Source organism: Eretmochelys imbricata, chromosome 16, assembly GCF_965152235.1.
Source record: "Eretmochelys imbricata isolate rEreImb1 chromosome 16, rEreImb1.hap1, whole genome shotgun sequence".
Classification (NCBI taxonomy): domain Eukaryota; kingdom Metazoa; phylum Chordata; order Testudines; family Cheloniidae; genus Eretmochelys; species Eretmochelys imbricata.
The window spans coordinates 11,006,663-11,025,245 of record NC_135587.1 but is presented as its reverse complement, the minus strand read 5'-3'; the positions used below and the strand labels follow the sequence as shown (position 1 = coordinate 11,025,245).

The 18,583-nt window shown below is 44.8% G+C and overlaps 1 protein-coding gene across 1 annotated transcript in view; it reads right to left on the bottom strand.

The window, feature by feature from the left end:
* The window catches only part of PAPPA (pappalysin 1), a 213,735-nt gene that overhangs the window by 64,708 nt on the left and 130,444 nt on the right, over positions 1 to 18,583 (bottom strand). Inside the window, exons 11-13 of the mRNA XM_077835969.1 lie at positions 4,340 to 4,453; positions 3,977 to 4,112; positions 276 to 489 (exon numbers count right to left, since the gene is read on the bottom strand). Of these exons, the coding sequence (XP_077692095.1) occupies positions 276 to 489; positions 3,977 to 4,112; positions 4,340 to 4,453 (464 nt within the window). The remainder of the gene's footprint in view (positions 1 to 275; positions 490 to 3,976; positions 4,113 to 4,339; positions 4,454 to 18,583) is intronic.

The following is an 18,583-nucleotide window of genomic DNA, read 5'->3' as shown; positions in this document are numbered from 1 at the left end:
GAATGTGTATAGAGCCAGCTGGCCACAATTCCATCTCATAACAGAGGAGGGAGGAAAAAGGAGTAGGAAATAATTTACTAACAGTGTCCCGTGTGGGTTAAATGTCCCATCCATCCTGGTCAATGAGAACACTGCTGTTTTTACCAACAACACAAAAGGGTCAGCAGAGTTCATTGGCCTTGCCCCTCCTATCTCCTTTTAACCTCTTGATCAGACCCACTGGAGCTGAAGTTGGTGGGTGGCTAGGGGAGGAGGCGGCGTGCTGACAGGCTCACCTCTGCTCTGCCGGGCTGTAGGTCTGTCCTCTCTGACAGCTGCTGATGGTGATGGGGTCGAAGTTGTGGAAGGAACGGAGGGCCACCCCAGAGATGGCCACATACGGGGAGCTGAAGCTAATGAGGACAGCCTGGGTGTGGTAGAAGGGGTGACTGAGGTCATGGATCACAGGGATAATCAGGGGATTGTTCCTGCAGCTCAGAACGTGGACACCTGTCAGAAGACACAAGACCGGGGAAGATGGGGGGGATCAGTACTTTGCACAATTACACCCACATGCCATCAGCACTTCAGAAGCATTCAGCCATTATGGAAAAGCCCTACAGAATTTAACAGTTAAAATACAGGAGGTTTTGGGAACCATCTCCTAAAATTTTACAGAGAAGTATATCTCTCCTGAAGAATCAGATAGGATGGTCCAAATAACCCAAAGAAAGGCCTCCATTCTCTCCAGTAATTTCTGTAGGTTTTTAGAATAATTTCTATTAAATCTTACTCCACTTCTATTAAACCCTATTAAAGCAGAAGCAACTATATTAAAGGCAATGGAGTTACACTACTATTAAAACAGCATAAGCAAGCAAACGATTAGACTTTTTGTGCTATGCACCGAAACATGTAACTACACAAACAGAATGGGTAGCTTTGTGCAAAATGGGCAGTTTACCAGTGGTTTCTTTGCAGCTGTGTGCAATTCCCCACTGGATGCAGGACATACACCAGTTTGTTTGTTTGGTCATTTGATTTTTTTTTTTTAAACAAAGTAGCTTCTTGCTTTTCCCAAACAGGGCAATACTGTGCTGATGAGCCAGGGGAGAGATACAGGTGTGTGATGGGAGAAAATGAGGTTTTAAAGGTGACCTTGAGGTGAAAATAAGCCAAAGATGCACGAAGTCTGTCCATTTCAGGGAGGTACTGTGCACCATCCTCAGAGATGCTGAGCACCTCTCTCATCCCATTAACTTCAGTAGGACAGGAGGACACTCAGTAGCTGCTCAGCACCTCCTGGGATCAGGCCACAGTACAGAAAGTCTGAACTTAATGGGCCAAATTCATTCTTGCAGTAACCCTACTGATTTCATTTGAGTTACCCCAAGAGCCAACTGGACTGCAACTCCATTCACTCCAATTTGTTGCACCAGCAATGAATGTTCAGCCCTTACTCCACTGACTTCAGAGCTGCATAAAGGATGAATTTGGCCCCAGGTCCATTCACCTCCCTGGAGTTCTACCAGCGATGGATTTGGCCCAGTGCCTTTGGTGACACCGATACACTTACAAATTTGAGACTAAATTCTCTTTGCGTGTTTAACTGGCTCAGAGATTCCCCCCACCCCCACCCCGTTCAGGTTTCTTGACTCAAGGTTGGGGGTGTGGGGATATTTTTTTTTCTTAGAAAGTGATTTCCAGTTAATTAAGACAGGCTTCTGATCATTCTCTTTAAACCTCTCTCTTTGAAACTGCCCTTTTTTATGTGTTGATCTCCTTGTCCTTCTTCCAGCAATAATAAATAAAATAAATAAATAATAATAATAAATAAAAGGCTTCTCTTCTCCTTTGGTTCCTATCTGACCCTGGCATAACCTCTCTGTCTGCTTGCCTCCCAGAGGTCTTTTGATATGAGCTCCCTGAGGAACGGTGCAGGTTTCGCACTTAGAAACAGGTGCAGTTAATTCGTAAATTGAGCCCCACTGGAATCCCAGGATTCCAAATCCCTTGGACGTTTCTGCTGTCTTTGATGGAAAGCCCCAAAGTCCTCACTGTTGGGCTGGTTATTCATTTTGATTCAACTCCTAGCAGTCAGGTATCTGCAACAAAACAGATCACTACAACGGGCGCTACTAATTGGTGCTTCAATTCCCAACAAAGGAAAATGGGTTATGGACACGGAACTCTCTCTTTCTTCCCTAGACGGAGCCCATCCAAGACAGGACTAGGCCATACTGGGCAGACCCACATGGGTGAGAGCTATCTGCATGGCTGTCTAATCTATCTGGTTGCATGACTTATATTTTTCACATGCTGTCTTGGTGGGTAAAAATGCAATCCTCCTCACATTCTCTCCTAGGCAAGGCACCATGGACCCCTGACCTCATTTTTTACTAAGTCCAGAAGACACAATAAAAACATGTTCTAATAAATGTCGTGAAATCTGTTGTCTCTTTCTGCCTGTTATACCTAAGGCTCACTGTCTGTACATAAAAGGCCAGAAGGGGCAACTGTGACCATCTAGTCTGACCTCCTGTTTAACATATGACACAGAACTTCCCCGAAACAATTCGTCTAGGCTCCTTTCAATTTAGGTAGTTAGTCTGTCTTTATTCATGTAATAACACACCTCACAAAGGCACAGAATGGGCCTGATCCTGCAGTCAGTAAAACAGCCACTGACGTAAATGGTAGCTGAGTAAGAACTGCTGAGCTGAGTCTTACATATTTCTCCCTTCCATTCAGCTACAAAAAGCAACCTAGCCTGGGGTGGTCCACGGAGCCTTTCCATGATGAAGAGAATCCCTTGACTGTGAAGATTTGCAGGCATCAGTTTGGAGAGTGCCAAACTCATGTTGCAACTTCTTGCAAGATTCGCAAAACTTCGCCCTTGATCGCTGCTTCTCCTTTCTCTCTCCTGCGCCCTCTCAGTCTGTCTGTCTCTCCATATAGTTGTATGTTATCTGTTAGTTACCATGGTTAGCTCTTTGTCATTTATATTTAAGAAGGTGGCCACCATAGGAAGACTACAAGTCACTCTGCTGTGTAAGGAGAAGGATGCAGCTGACTTAAGGTGTGCTGTATACTCCGGGACTGTTGCTTAAGGAAACCCGCTCAGCTAGAGCAATGCGCTGGGCTTATCTGGATACATTTCATTCAGTGCTAAATGGGAGTCACCCACATAAATTCCTGTTTACTCTGCTGCGAGTGAACCCCTAGAGACTTGCCTTTGTTTCAGGCCCAGTTAATTTTGAGTGGAAAACCTGTCAAATATCCTTTCTCCTGCCCTGGTCTCCTTCCTCCTCCTCTCTACAGACAGAGAAGGGTAAGAAAATCCAGAAAAGGGGGAATGATTTAGGAGAGCATCTGACAACAATAATAATTCCTCTGCACTCCAGCCATCAGAATACCTGCAAAGGCTACTCCTTCTCCCTGCCACACACACACACCTGGTGTATGGATAACAGTGGTGGCATCGGGCTTCTTCAGGTTTTGGGGGCTGCAGCCTCAACAAAAGCCATCTGCAAAGGCTGCAGGGATGGCAGCAAGAGGCTTTATGATAAATATTCAGAAGGGCTCAGCTCCCATCATCAGGGCCAGAAGCTCAGAAGAACTCAGCACCCAACCTGCTACGGTCTTTTAAAAACCTCCCCATTGGAGCTGCTGGGTGATGAGCACTTTTGAAAATGTGGCCCTTATTTTGATGCCTACAGGGGAGCTGAGCACTTCCAGAATTCTAGCCCACCGTGATTAGTTGCTGTGTAGTCTCAGTGGGCATGACAATACTTGACTAGCAGCACAGACTTGCAATAAACCCCAGCTCTTGGAGCTTGAAGTGGGTACGTCTTCCTGCTGGCGCTCTACTCCAGCAACACCAGGCTGCTGGTGGGAAAGCTCAACAGCGGCACCGGCCTTCCTCTGAATTGGGATGGAGCAAACAGAGGAAACCGATGGAAGAAGAAAGGCAAAGCTCATTGCAAAACTGTCTTACCAAGATCATGGTTTTGCTTCTTGGTGTCAAACAGTTGCACAGTGATCGTTTCCTGCTTCTGATCCAGGTAGTGTGTTCCATCAGTGACCAAGTGGACAATGATAGCAGCAGCCACCATGGGCTGAGAAAAATATGCCTGTGAGAAGGAAGCATAGCAAATCAGGCGCAGAACGGGTGTGGGTCATGGGTTTTTATGTTTTTAAGATACAATGTCTGAAGCATCACTTTTCAGTCACAGTTCCTGTCACAAACCACACAAAAGTCTTCTTTTGTCCGTGCTCACAACATTGTGGTTTTTAATTTTGCAAAAAAGGTAAGACAAAAAAAGGAAAGTCACTGCCCTGGTATGTGTGTATCTCTTACCTTGAGCCAGAAAATGGTCTGAGCCATATGGGAATATGGTAAGTTGGCTGTGCAGGGATACCAGGCATACTCAGACACCACATCGCTCAGGTCCATCACCTTGGTTCGGCATACCTGACCGACACAGGGGAAATGTAACAATGGATTCAGATTCAAGTATGAAATGGATATGACTGTCAAAAGAGGTGCTGGTGTCCATAAGAACTGAAAATGCTACTTTTAATACCATTAGGTTAATAGACATAATTATTTTTAGGTCATATACACCACTGGATTATTCCACAATGACACCATGAACAGGAACACCAGACTCATAGTGGCCCTGTGTTTGCCAAAAGAAAGTTTCCTTTTGTGATTAATTGTTTAAGGGTGGAGTCTTCAAAAGTGCCCAGTCTAACTTTGCTCCCATTGAAGTCAAAATACTAAAATAATAGATGGATGGAGAGATATTTGCTGTGTTGTTGTAGCCATATTAGTCCCAGGATATGAGAGACATAGTAGGTGAGGTGATATCTTTTATTAGATCATCCTCTGTTCGTGGAGGTCCCAGCTTTCGAGCTTTTGAAGCACTCCTTCCCTGGACCTGGAAAAGACTCTCGGTAGTTCAAAAGCTTGTAAAGAAGTTGGGCCAATAGAAGATATCATGTCACCTACTTCGCTTCTTAGATACATAGACAGATAGGATATTGTGGATGCAGCCAGCACTCTCTACACACTGTGTCTTTCTATTTAAACCCTGCATGTTACTGACAGTTACTAGCTGTCTCTCTCTTCAGGATGGCTACAGATGACCATGTGAAATTGAAAATACATGCCATCAGCATTGCCTCCACAACCTAACCTGAAATGGGCCCTGATAGGAAAATGGTGATCTTATTAATTAGTTTCTTTAATCAAAATCACCTTCTTCTCACATCTACAATTCATCCCATAGCATACAATTCTCATAGCAACCCATACAATTCCCATAGCATCCCATAAAATTCATCCCCTGGTGAGGCAGAGGTGAAAATGAGATTGGATTATCTGCAAACCTCTCCATTCTGCTCAAGAACAAATATGGCATATCTGAAATGGTGGGACAGGTGAAAAGGGCTAGGAAGGGTACAGGGATTTAAGTGCATAAGAAATGCAGAGCACAGTCAGTATGGAAGACGTGAAAAATAATCTTCAGGAAATGACATGGATTTTCTCTTGCAATATCATAGCGAAGTGAGATAGTTTTTTAAATGTATATATGTAGCTGTGAATTATTAGCCCCCATAGTGCTGCCTCTGGAGAAAACTGAATGGAAGAACAGCAAAGCTGCAGTGCTTTGAACATTAAAACCACAACTGCATATGTAGGATGCCTTCCATTCAAGGATCTCAATGCCCTTTACTGATGCCCCTCTGCAAACTCAGCAACATTATTATCTGGAGAACACGAGGCACAGAGAGGTGAAGTGTTTTCCTCATGGTCACACAAGTTGGTAGCAGAGAGAAGAGTCCAAACCTGGAGGCCAAGGCACCTCGATTGTCTAAGGCCCTGACTCTGCAATTGGGACCACAAGTGCAGAGGTCTGCATTGGGCAGCGCTATGTTCCGTTGGGTGCAGTGGGGGGTCTGACTGCAAAAGTGGGGCCTCAACGGAGAGCTCCAAAGTCAATACATTGCAAATAGCCCATTCCCTGAAACTACACCACTGTTGTTGTTGTTTTTAAAACAGGAACTGAGCATATTACAAGAGCTATTTTGATAGTGAAAAATACAGTGTCCATTCAGTAATTGTGCACCGAACTCTGTTCCCGGTCTCGGCAGGCAAATGCTGAGAGTGCTTGGAATGCCTGGGAATGGAGCAATCGGATTGGCCAAAAGTGAGGTAATAGCTTCTATAATTTGAATCCCTAAAGGCCCAGCGCTGAGGAATCTATGCACAAAATATAAATCAGCTTTAATGGGCTGGAAGAAGATTTTTAGTTTTGTTTTTTTTTGAACAACTGGGACCAAGCTTCATTGAGGCTAGCCAGTGGATAGTGTTACATTTTACAACAGTGCAAGACTTTACATAAACTATCTTTGGCATTTGAAATCCAGTCCAACAATTCAACATGTATCATTTCACAATTCTCCTTTCTTGCATTTTCAGCAGCCTCTCTCTTGTTGGGAGCATGGGTTTTATTTTAATACTGTACCTATCCAGTTAGGAAATGTATCTTACCCACATCTGCAATTTAAATGGTCATAGAACTCTTTGACATGAACAAAGATCTCACTGCTTTTATATTGTTTTGTTCTTTTTCTTGTTTCTCTACTAACTCTATCAGCACAAAAAGCTGGTTGAGAGAAACAGGAGAGCTGGGGTTTGGCTCATTTTAAATGCCACTTAAAAGATGTGTGAGAACCAATATTAAAAACAGGCCCAGACCTTCACCAAAAATTTGAACAAAACCCAAAACAAACCATTGTTGAGGATCAGAAAAACTCTGATAACTTTTAAATAGCTAGTTTTCACTTTTTGTGAACTGTAGCTCTTTCTGGTTCTATCTGGGAACATAAGCAGAATCCTTAACATCTCACAAGAAAGTCTGCTCCTAGGAGATTTCTACTTCAATTTTGCAGACTCAGTAGATTTGGCTAGTTTGAAAAAGGTTCAGATAAGCACCCCAACCTTTTGAGGCTGACCTGTCACTACTTATGCAAACAACTCAGAACATTGCAGGTGGAGGGGGAGGGGTAAAGATCAAGGGGAAAGCTGTGATTGACAGGGGTCTGAGCAAATCTAATCCATGTGGTGTTAAGAATGGCTGCAGGAGTTGTACCATTGTTAAGGCTGGAGTTAGCAATTGATAACAAATTTCCCTAGTATGGTCAAGTTCCTTAAGGGTTGTGCCATAACAACCTGATTAGATTAACTGTCCCACTCTCTGACAGATTTCACCATTTCAGTAGTCCTTCTAATGCACATGGTGAATGTATCCTTTTCTCAGTTCTAGCCAATTACTGATTGCCACAAAGCAACTGCAAAGTATCTCCATGAATTACTTGCTAGGAGCTTCCCCATGTTTCCCTTTCAAGCAGCCCTGCCAGAGTATGTGACAGCCAACAGCACCAAAGAGCTCTAGCTTCAGACCCTTATTACTAGAAGCCCAACAGGTTTAACCTGCAAATGAGGGAACAATTCCCTATCTGACAGGGTTTCTGTGAGGATAAAATCCATGAAAGACAGAGAGGCACTCAGAGGATACCATGATGAGGCCTATAAACACATGAAGGATCTGCCTCTGCAAGCAAGCATGTGTCGGTCATGTACCATTCAACCCAGCCAAGCAACCATTCAGCCCAGACAAAGCAACCCCCAAGTGAAGTCAAGCAAAGCTCCTATTTGCACTGATGGGACTCACCCCTACTTGAAACAGACAGAAGGAAAAATCTGCAATTAATAGCAGCTGAGCCTATCTATACCAGGAGTATGAGTCAGTGCAGCTACCCAGGTAGGTGGCCTCAGATGGCTGTAAGTAGGGCAAATCTCCAGTGCATAGATAAGACCATAGTGTATGATCTGGTCTGTTCTCACTTCCTCCAAATCAAGCCTTGCTGCTGATCATCAGAGCTGCACCAGTGTCTCATCTGGTGACAATGAGCAGGGTGGCTTTCAGGTGAGACAGTTTAAAGTGGATGTAATGTTTACGTATGCAATGCTGATATGTGGCGTTGTGGTGTGTTGTTAAGGGCCCACTGCTTCCTGCTGTAGCAGGGGGCTGTGTTTCAGCACTGGCCAAAGCAATTCCTATTTGTAGGACTACAGTAATAAAATTGCTTTGGGATCCTTTGTGATGAAACATGCCGAACACAGTACTGTTTCCGAAAGAGCAAGCCCCAAATGAGTACAATGGGTTCCTCGGTTACAATTCACTGTGACAAGTATATTTGTGCTGGGACACAAAGTCCTGCACAGGAACTGTAGAAGGTGTGATGGATCTGCTAAGCAGGAAACTACGATTCCCAAAAACCCCCTCCCCACAGCACATTCCCCCTCTCAGTGGGCCAGGTAGGAAGAGAGGCAGACACCCCATGAAAAGACCCTGAACCAGCATGAAGTTCAAGTGACCTGGAAACAGCAATGACATGGCTAGCCAGGAGCTGCAGGGAAGAAAAACCCAGAGTGCACTGCATACAGAGTACGTTGTAGCAGAAGCTAAGGCCCAGGTGTGGAGCAGGGTGAGACTGTCAGACACTCAGCTGGGACTTATGCTGGAAGGGCAGAAGCTGGGCAGGGAGCTGGTGAAGAGGGGCCCCAATGCGAGAGACCAACACCACTAAGGGAGCCTGGCCTGGAAATCTGCAAGCTTTGCATAGAATCTGGACTGCAGAAGGCATCCCCAGGGAAGAGTATAAAAATATTGCTCGGGCATGCAGGAGTGAAATCAGGAAGGCCAAATCACACCTTGAGTTGCAGCTAGTAAGAGATGTTAAGAGTAACAAGAAGGATTTCTTCAGGTATGTTAGCAACAAAAAGAAAGTGAAGGAAAGTGTGGGCCCCTTACTGAATGAGGGAGGCAACCTAGTGACAGAGGATGTGGAAAAAGCTAATGTACTCAATGCTTTTTTTGCCTCTGTCTTCACGAACAAGGTCAGCTCCCAGACTGCTGCACTGGGCAGCACAGCATGGGTAGGAGGTAACCAGCCCTCTGTGAAGAAAGAAGTGGTTCAGGACTATTTAGAAAAGCTGGATGAGCACAGGTCCATGGGGCTGGATGCGCTACATCCGAGAGTGCTAAAGGAGTTGGCGGATGTGATTGCAGAGCCATTGGCCATTATCTTTGAAAACTCATGGCGATCGGGGGAGGTCCTGGATGACTGGAAAAAGGCTAATGTAGTGCCCATCTTTAAAAAAGGGAAGAAGGAGGATCCTGGGAACTACAGGCCAGTCAGCCTCACCTCAGTCCCTGGAAAAATCATGGAGCAGGTCCTCAAGGAATCAATTCTGAAGCACTTAGAGGAGAGGAAAGTGATCAGGAACAGTCAGCATGGATTCACCAAGGGCAAGTCATGCCTGACGAATCTAATTGCCTTCTATGACGAGATAACTGGCTCTGTGGATGAGGGAAAAGCGGTGGACGTGTTGTTCCTTGACTTTAGCACGGTCTCCCACAGTATTCTTGCCAGCAAGTTAAAGAAGTATGGGCTGGATGAATGGACTATAAGGTGGATAGAAAGCTGGCTAGATTGTCGGGTTCAACGGGTAGTGATCAATGGCTCCATGTCTAGTTCGCAGCCAGTATCAAGTGGAGTGCCCCAAGGATCGGTCCTGGGGCTGGTTTTGTTCAATATCTTCATTAATGATCTGGAGGATGGCGTGGATTGCATCCTCAGCAAGTTTGCAGATGACACTAAACTGGGAGGAGAGGTAGATACGCTGGAGGGTAGGGATAGGATACAGAGGGCCTTAGACAAATTAGAGGATTGGGCCAAAATAAATCTGATGAGGTTCAACAAGGATAAGTGCAGAGTCCTGCACGTAGAATGAAAGAATCCCATGGACCGCTACAGACTAGGGACCGAATGGCTCGGCAGCAGTTCTGCAGAAAAGGACCTAGGGGTGACAGTGGGCGAGAAGCTGGATATGAGTCAACAATGTGCCCTTGTTGCCAAGAAGGCCAATGGCATTTTGGGATGTATAAGTAGGGGCATTGCCAGCAGATCGAGGGACGTGATCATTCCCCTCTATTCGACGTTGGTGAGGCCTCATCTGGAGTACTGTGTCCAGTTTTGGGCCCCACACTACAAGAAGGATGTGAAAAAATTGGAGAGAGTCCAGGGGAGGGCAACAAAAATGATTAGGAGACTGGAACACATGACTTATGAGGAGAGGCTGAGGGAACTGGGATTGTTTAGTCTGCGGAAGAGAAGAATGAGTGGGGATTTGATAGCTGCTTTCAACTACCTGAAAGGGGGTTCCAAAGAGGATGGATCTAGACTGTTCTCAGTGGTAGCAGATGACAGAACGAGGAGTAATGGTCTCAGGTTGCAGTGGGGGAGGTTTAGGTTGGATATTAGGAAAAACTTTTTCACTAGGAGGGTGGTGAAACACTGGAATGCGTTACCTAGGGAGGTGGTGGAATCTCCTTCCTTAGAAGTTTTTAAGGTCAGGCTTGACAAAGCCCTGGCTGGGATGATTTAGTTGGGGATGGGTCCTGCTCTGAGCAGGGGGTTGGACTAGATGACCTCCTGAGGTCCCTTCCAACCCTGATATTCTATGATTCTATGATTCCATGATTCCTACTCGCTTTGCATAGAAACTGGACTGCAGAAGACATCCCCAGCGACTAGCCCTGAAGAGCCTAAACCCTTGACTGGACAGCCCAGGGGCCCAAACAAGAACGGCTATTGCTCATTTTAGACTGTAACTGTTAAAGCCTCTGTACTTACAGTACCTGCCACCTTTCCCCTTCTTGCCAGCCCTAGTCAAACACCCTTTCACTTTAGCCATGGGTCTTAAGCTATGCCTGCACTGCAAAGAAAAGCCCCTTAGCCGAAGCCTTGCAAGTCTGAGTCAGCAAGCAACAAGCCAGCCGCAGGCTTCTAACTGCAGCGTGGACTTATTCTTAGTGGTTACTGGGACCCACCAGGGTTAGTGACTAAAAGGCCTAGTAGCTGAAGCGCCTTCAGCACTTGGCTCCGAGTTGTGGTACACCTGGCACACTATTGGTAACTTAGGGTATGTTTACACAGCAACTAGACACCCGTGGTTGGCCCATGCCAGCCGACTCAAGGCTTGCAGGGCTTGGGCTGCAGGGTGGATTCGCTGCTGTGTAGACATCTGGACTTGGACTGGAGCCTGGGCTCTGTGACCTTGCAAGGTGGGAGGATCCCAGAGTTTGGGCTCGAGCCCGAGCCTGGACGTCTACACAGCAATGAAACAGCCCTGCAGCCCAAGCTCTGCAAGCCTGAGTTGGCTGACCCGGGCCAGCCATGGGTTTTTCTTTGCTGTATAGTACATAGTCCTTAGCGGTTTGGTTTACCCAGCGCTGAGCAGATATAATGATTGCAAAGGGCAGGAAAACCTTTTTGATCAACATATGACCTGCTGGAGGACCAACTGGATGCATTCAGTTCCTTTGGCAGCTAGCGAAAGAATTGCCACAAATAAATAATAATAATAATAATTAATAAAAACCAGCTCCATTCCTAAAGTTTCTAGCTGGCCTCACTGCAGAATGTTCTTTACATTCACCCCAGCAAATTTGTCTTCAGGCCAGCTTTGGAAAAGCGGTGCCAAAGAATCTCAAAGGCAGACTTAAAAAACATCGTTGCATATCCCTCCAAAATGAAATATTTAACCCTTTGATGTCAGAATTGGGGGTTGTCCTCCGCAGTCACCAAGAGGACATATTCTCCAGTATATATGTATTTTTACTGACCTAGGATTAATTTCATCCAATAAAGCTACACACAGATGCAGCAGACAGTTTTCAGAAAGGCTCCTGCCTGCTTATTACCTAAAGCCAGGATGACTGCCACATATAGCTGACATGATTTCCCTACTACTGCACAGTGGGTCCAGTCTGTACTAAAGGCTCCAAACTGCTGCTCTTTGGTCCTCATTTAAGCTAGGAAATGGGACTTGTGGGTTACAGGAAGGTGAAACTGTCTAAACTAGTGATGAGTGAATCATTAAAAGGGTCAGAGTTTGGGTTCAAACAAACACCCAATAATCTGGCAGTTTATCTGAACTATCCAAACCTCAGGAGTCTGCAAAGCTGTGATGGCAATCTCACAGGAACAGGCTTACTCATGAGGTATCCAGCAATTCAGTTTCAATTCCAGTCCAGAAATACCCAAAGAACAGCCTTTCTCCTGGTGAGGAGAACCTTTAGTTCTTGTCCTGTTCGGAACTAAGAAGTACTGAGGCAAAGTTTATCTGAACATCATAGAAAGTCAGCAAAGGCTCAGTTCTAGTTTGCTTGTAAACCTCCAGCTGAAGATTGAGGGTTATTTTATTCAGACTATTCAGTCCATTACAAATCTGTGCTACCCTGGCCTATTTCTCTTGTACGTTCCCCTGCGTTTTCACAGAGCTGGGGCAAAGGGAGAAAAACCCGCAGCATGGCCACTGTCCTTTGCGCCAAAGAACTGTATGCAGCTCATCAACAGTCCGCTTAATTCACTGGAGGCTGTTCCACCCTCTGGGTGAACACACTGATTCTATATTACTCCCAGATTCTGTTGGCTCAGGAGCGAGATGAAATTTCATCTGTCAATTTCACCAATGTAACTAAGAGTTGAATTTGGCACTGGGACTGGGAATCAAACCTATGTCTTCTGCACAGCAGTACAAAGTCCTAGCACCAGACTGCTGAGCCAGTTCTCAACAAGAATAGTTTCCATTTGAATCTGGTGCAGCCGATGGCATCTGTGGCTTGAAAGTTACTGTGCAATTGGTCTGTCAATACATACTCTCACTGCTGTCTTGGTTGATTGCCCCTTTGATCCATATTCTAGCAGTTTTCCTAGTGATGAATCCCAGTTTTCCATTGCGGGGTTTTGTTTTGTTTTTTGGTTAATTGAAATGTGATCTTTACACATGTTCAAACACTGTTACGGGTCTCACTTGCATTGCTTTCAGAGTTGTGTTACTGCACTGGCTTCCCTGGAGTGACTTCTGAACTGTACTAGTGTAACTGAGATGTGGATAAGTGCCCTTTATGTTAACAGCAACAACAATGATAGTATTTGTTCTTATGGGAAAATGGCATTATGAAGTGTACTGTATATAAATAGAGATTATGAAAAAGCAGTATCTAATTAGCAGATCCTCCACGGCTGTAAAGTGGTGTAGCTTCACAGAAGTCCACTGGGGTTATATTGATTTACATCTGCTGAGGATCTGGCCCTGGCTGTAAGAGTGTCTGAAATAACTACATGACTCAAGGTGTTATTAATTACGGCCTTATGTAAAATGTGGTTATTTCACTTCCAAAAGGTTTGTGTGAACATTGTGTTTGTTTTTTTAATCCATTTTGGTTTGCACATTCTGAGCTTTGCTTTGTCTTTCTGGTTCTAATGTACCCCCAAACTCAAAGCAAATTCATTAAAAACTTAATGAATTTCAAATCAAAATCACATGAAACCATGAACTTCATCTGGTATCAATACAAAACCATAACTTAGTCCAGATTGGCTCAGAACCGGGCCCAAATTGGCCTGGATCCACACCCAAGTGTTCACAAGAGGTGAGTGATCTTTGCCGAACCTTTCAGCAAAGCTCATTTGAGTTCTGAATTTGTAATAAAACCCCAAACCTGGTGATTTTGCATAGGTCAGAGATTCATTGCAAACATTTCATTCAGCCCTACTCAGTCACTAAAAGAATTAAAATTGCAATAACCTTGTTTAATAAATGCAGTTATGCCACATGCCAGAATTTCTTGGTTAGCTAGAGGCACCCAAGTGTGATGCACTAGTACCCTGCACCTTATGCAATCATTTACATTAGTGCAAAGTGAGTGTAGGTGTAAGTAAATGATGGCACAAAGTGCAAAGCAACAGAGAATCTGAACTCATCTGAAGAATGGGGGTATCCCGTGTAACACAATTTTGCCATGTATTCCTGTTTATATATATCACAGGGTTACTGTTTATTTAACAGAGTACTTTGGAATAAAGCGGTTGCATTGAAATAGTTGCATCACCTATGCTAGCTCTGTTAGGAACTGTTCTAGTGTGACAGTTCTGGTAACTAGAGGGTAAATAATGGCTGTTTTCCACTAAGAAAGGGCATTGGTTCAAATGTCTAAACAGATTACAAATGCCAGCTATATACATAAAAAGGCCATGAAGCATGTAGGATACAGCTTAAAGTAGGACCTTTGTACCTTTAGCTTCAAAAACCTCAGGTCACTCCCATTAAAATGAAAATAAATCCTCAGCTAACTCTCAGCAGCAGTAGCTCTTGCATCCACCTTTCACACCACCACTCACAAAAGTGTGAAGTCGTCATAGATTGCTAAGTGCTTTAGCAGATTTTACATCCTGTCCACAAGGAGGCAATGGTAAACAAAAGACACTAGCCAAAACATCACCGTTGGCACAGTTGGGTTCCCAATTTAAATGTCTCTAAATTGGACCAGCTAGCACAGCCTATGGCAAAACAGTTGTGTAATAGCTCGCTGGGGTTGTGGTATTAGTGTCACTGTAAAGACAAACAACCTCATTCAACAGGCTTTTATGAACACTGGGCAGAGCAAAGAGTCTTTTAAGGAGGAACCCATCTGGCATCAAGTGCCAATATGAAGTCAAGTTGCCAACAACAGAGAAAAGTGACATGAATTTAGGCAGACAGAAGGGCAAAAAAATGATCTCAATGGTCCTGGAGTGGAGTGATTTGATGGAGTGACACTGGCGAGGCACTCATGCAAGTCTGAGCAGAATCAGGCCTGTTAAAACCTGCCCAACAACTTTCCCTCCCTATCCCCACACAAAAGGATAGCAAAGATGGACTTGGATGGATCAAACACACATCCAGCTGTAGAAAGACAGGCAGCAACAACAATTCATCCAAAAGGAGCTCTAGTATGAATATTAGTTACCCATAGTAAGAACATACTGACTAAGAAGATACTTGGGCAACAAAGACACTTGAACCAACCCAGACAATGAGCAAAATTTCAAACAAAAACAAAATTAAGATACATTTTTAAAGTAGTAAAGTAAAAGTGCAGGGCCCAATTCTGCAATACTTAGTCAAACAGAACTCCCATTGGCTTCGAGGACTGGAGCTCTGGACCGTAAATAGCTATCTGGCCATCAATCTCTTTCCCTTAATAGCTCAAGTGCACAGAACCATCAGTGGCAGCTTGAGGGTTACGATGAGACAGGAAAGGTGCTCCACGTGTTCTCTGAAGGTTTCTGGATAAGCTTAGCCTGTGGGTACAACCAACAGTCGTGCAGCAGTTAATGTCAGCTCTGACCACACGGTCCCATTCAGGAAAGGTCAAAGGAGTGATTTTTCACTTAAAAACATCTGCGTGTTGAAAGAACAAAACCTTTTCATGTGCTGAAAACGATGAGTTTCCAGGCCTTTTGTTTTCAGAGTTAGAATCATGTTTTTTCAGTGGTGTGTAGGGTTATTTACCAAGACAATATATTGTATAAACGACATACAACCCCCAACTCTCAGCAATACTCAAGCAGGAAAGGAGGCAAATGCCCAGTTACCTTCTCTGGGTATGTGAGAACTTAAATATGCCTCAAATTTTAAAGGGTATCAGGAAAGAGGGACACACTTGCTCTGGCCTGTCACCAGGCTTCAGTTGGCTACAACATCCAGGGAGAAAATACATAGAGAAGACATACCCTAGCGGGCAGCAGTGGTAGGGGTGGGGGTGGGGTGGGGTGGGGTGGGGGGGAGGAATACATTTGTACTTTAACAATCAAAGTACTTTGGCCTCATCTCAATTATCCAGCAATACGTCAGCAGGCACAAATTGAAATTAAATGGTCTTGTGGCTTGTTTTTCTTAGCACCCGAAAGGATGGCTTGTGGGGTGTAAACCAGAAAGAGCACACGCGCTTCCCAGGGCTTCTCTGGTGGTCAGACGAAAACTGCTGACTAACAAAACTGCCGCCACATAAATGAGTTCCCCTAAATGAGTTGGACCATCCAAAGAGACCCTTCCTAGAGCAGCAGCCAGTTGCTTCCTTTGGCATGCAACCGTTCACATCTGCATCCAAGTGCAGTTTTGCTGCAGGTGTCCGGGAAAGCCCCTCACTTTTATCAGGCTGCAGAACAGCTCCGGTAGCTCTGATGAGCTTCAAACTTTGATTAATGAAACCAGAAGACTGTTTGGAATATTTCCCCCTAGAACTTCCCAGGATAGTGAGGGAGTTCACAACAGGGATTCCAGTCCCTGTCTTTCCCAACAGAAGTCACAGTAGGGAATAAAGCAGGAGCGCGGTCTGTGAGAGAGAGCTCACAGCTACCGCAGTCTCAGTCTCTCTCAGGCATAGTCCCTTCAGAAGATAGAGTAGGACTGCTCACAGCTGTTGCAGGCTCAGCCTTTCTCAGAAATCGCTGCCGGGGATGGAACAGAAACTCCATATTCCAATACTGTTCTTTTCCAATAGTTTATGGTTGGGAATAGTGCAGGTCTGTATCAAGGAGGGAGCTACTTGACTCTGAAGGCTGGGTTTTCAAAGGTACTGAAGTGCCTGAAGATGCAGATAGGTGTCTAGTGGGATTTTCAAAGCTCCAAACCAGGTTAGACATCTAACTCCCATTGAAACTCAATGGGAGTTAGGTGTCTAACATGCATTTCTTTAAGCACCTAAATACCTTGGAAAATCTGCCATTCCTTGACTTCTGGGGCCTGCATTAAAACACATGCACAGTTAAACCTTCACACACATTTCATTTATATGGGAAGCAAAGGCCACATCTTTAAACCTGAGATGTGCAAATTGAGTTCACAAGTAATGTGCATGTGCAACCAGCTCCCTGTATGCACAAATATATACATATTTTCGTAGGTGATCACCAGTTTTGTATGTGTATTTACCTACTTGCTCACAAGCATGCGTTCTTTATGGCCACAGTTCAAGCATGCCACTGGGAATCAGGATATGTAAGTTTAATGCCTGGCTCAGACTCACTGCATGACTGTGAACATGTCACCTCTACTCTGGGCCTTAATTTTCTCATTATTGCTCTGCCTCAAAGGAGTGATGTAAGGATTAATTAACAAGTGATAGTGAAGTCACCTCTGCTAGAAGTGCAAAGCGTTATAACAACTTAGAGCCATGCTGTGAACCCCTTACTCACATTTGTGAGTAGTTATGCACAAGAGCCATCCGACTGAAATCAGCTGGGAAGGAGACCAAAATGTTCTGCTGAAATGTGTGCCACCATCCCTTACCCACACACACAGATGGTGGGACTGCTCGTGTCAATAACAGCAGCACTGAGTGAGAAGTTCACAACATGACCTTTAGGCATCCATGATTGAAAACTGGGTCCTGAAGGCCTAGTTGTGGTATCAGATACGTTGCACAGCTTCCACTGATACCAATGGGCTTTGCAGCCATTTATCTGAGTGGAGAATTAAGCCTGCTTTTTGGAGCTGCTGAGCATCCAACACTCCTATGGAAGTGACTTCAAAGGGAACAGGGAAAATCAGTCCCTAAGGCCAACATTTTCAAACATGGTCACTAATTTTGGATTCCTCAGTATTAGGTCACTGAGTTGAGGAACCAGTGGCCAATGGTAATAGGCCAATTTATACCAGCTGCGGATCTGGCCCCAAGGTCTCACATTTTCAAATCCAGCAAGTGATCTTGGGTGCCTGACACCTCTTCAAGTGGCTTGACTTTCAGACACTGGCAGAGTGAGCACCCATCCCCTGAAAATCATGCCTCATTAAGGTGCCTCAAGTTGGACACCCAAAAATTGAGCGATACCCAGCCCTTTCTGACAACGTAGGCCTAAATGCCTACAATGCTCTGGACAAGCAGCCCAGACAAGCCTTCATTTAAAGAAAAACATAAATTCTCCACTGCTGGCATGAGAAAGTTTACTTTCAGGCTTAAAGAAATGAGCGTGTGGTTTTGAGGATGGCATTCCGTTCTGCTGAAGAATAGCACCCTGCCTGTCTGTGTATCTGTGGCTTTGTAGCTACATTACAATCTTGGAGAGCTCTGTTTACATATTTTACATGTTTTCTCGTGCAGAACATGAAACCAAATTACATAGTAAAGGCCACGCTGGCTTCACTCCTGCACCCCTCTTCTTCTTCTTCTTCTTCTTCTTCTTCTTTTTAAATTCAATCAAAACTAATCTACAAGCATATTTTTAACCTAGCTTGATTGACTGGCAGTGCTTTAAGCAGGTTTTATTTCCTGCTGCAAAGGGAAATTATGCAAACTACGGTGAAGCTGCATGGGGGAGAGAGTCAGACGAGGGTTGGGGAGGGGGCGGGAAGAGAAATGCTGTGATCCCTTCATGCATGAACAATGCGAACGTGGTGATGCATTTATGTCTGATCGTTCTGCTCGGAACAGAGAGAGACCTGAAACAAACAATCCAGATTGGATGTAGGGGAGCTACCCCAGGTTTACTGCTGTACACGTTGCGAATCACAAGGGTACAGCAGCCGCAAGCACATAGACCAGCAGGTGGAGTGGCAAGAGCAAAGGAGGGGAGATGTCTCCATTCACAAGAGTTTATGCTAGTGAGCACTCTGATTGTACCAGGTACGCACTTTCCATCT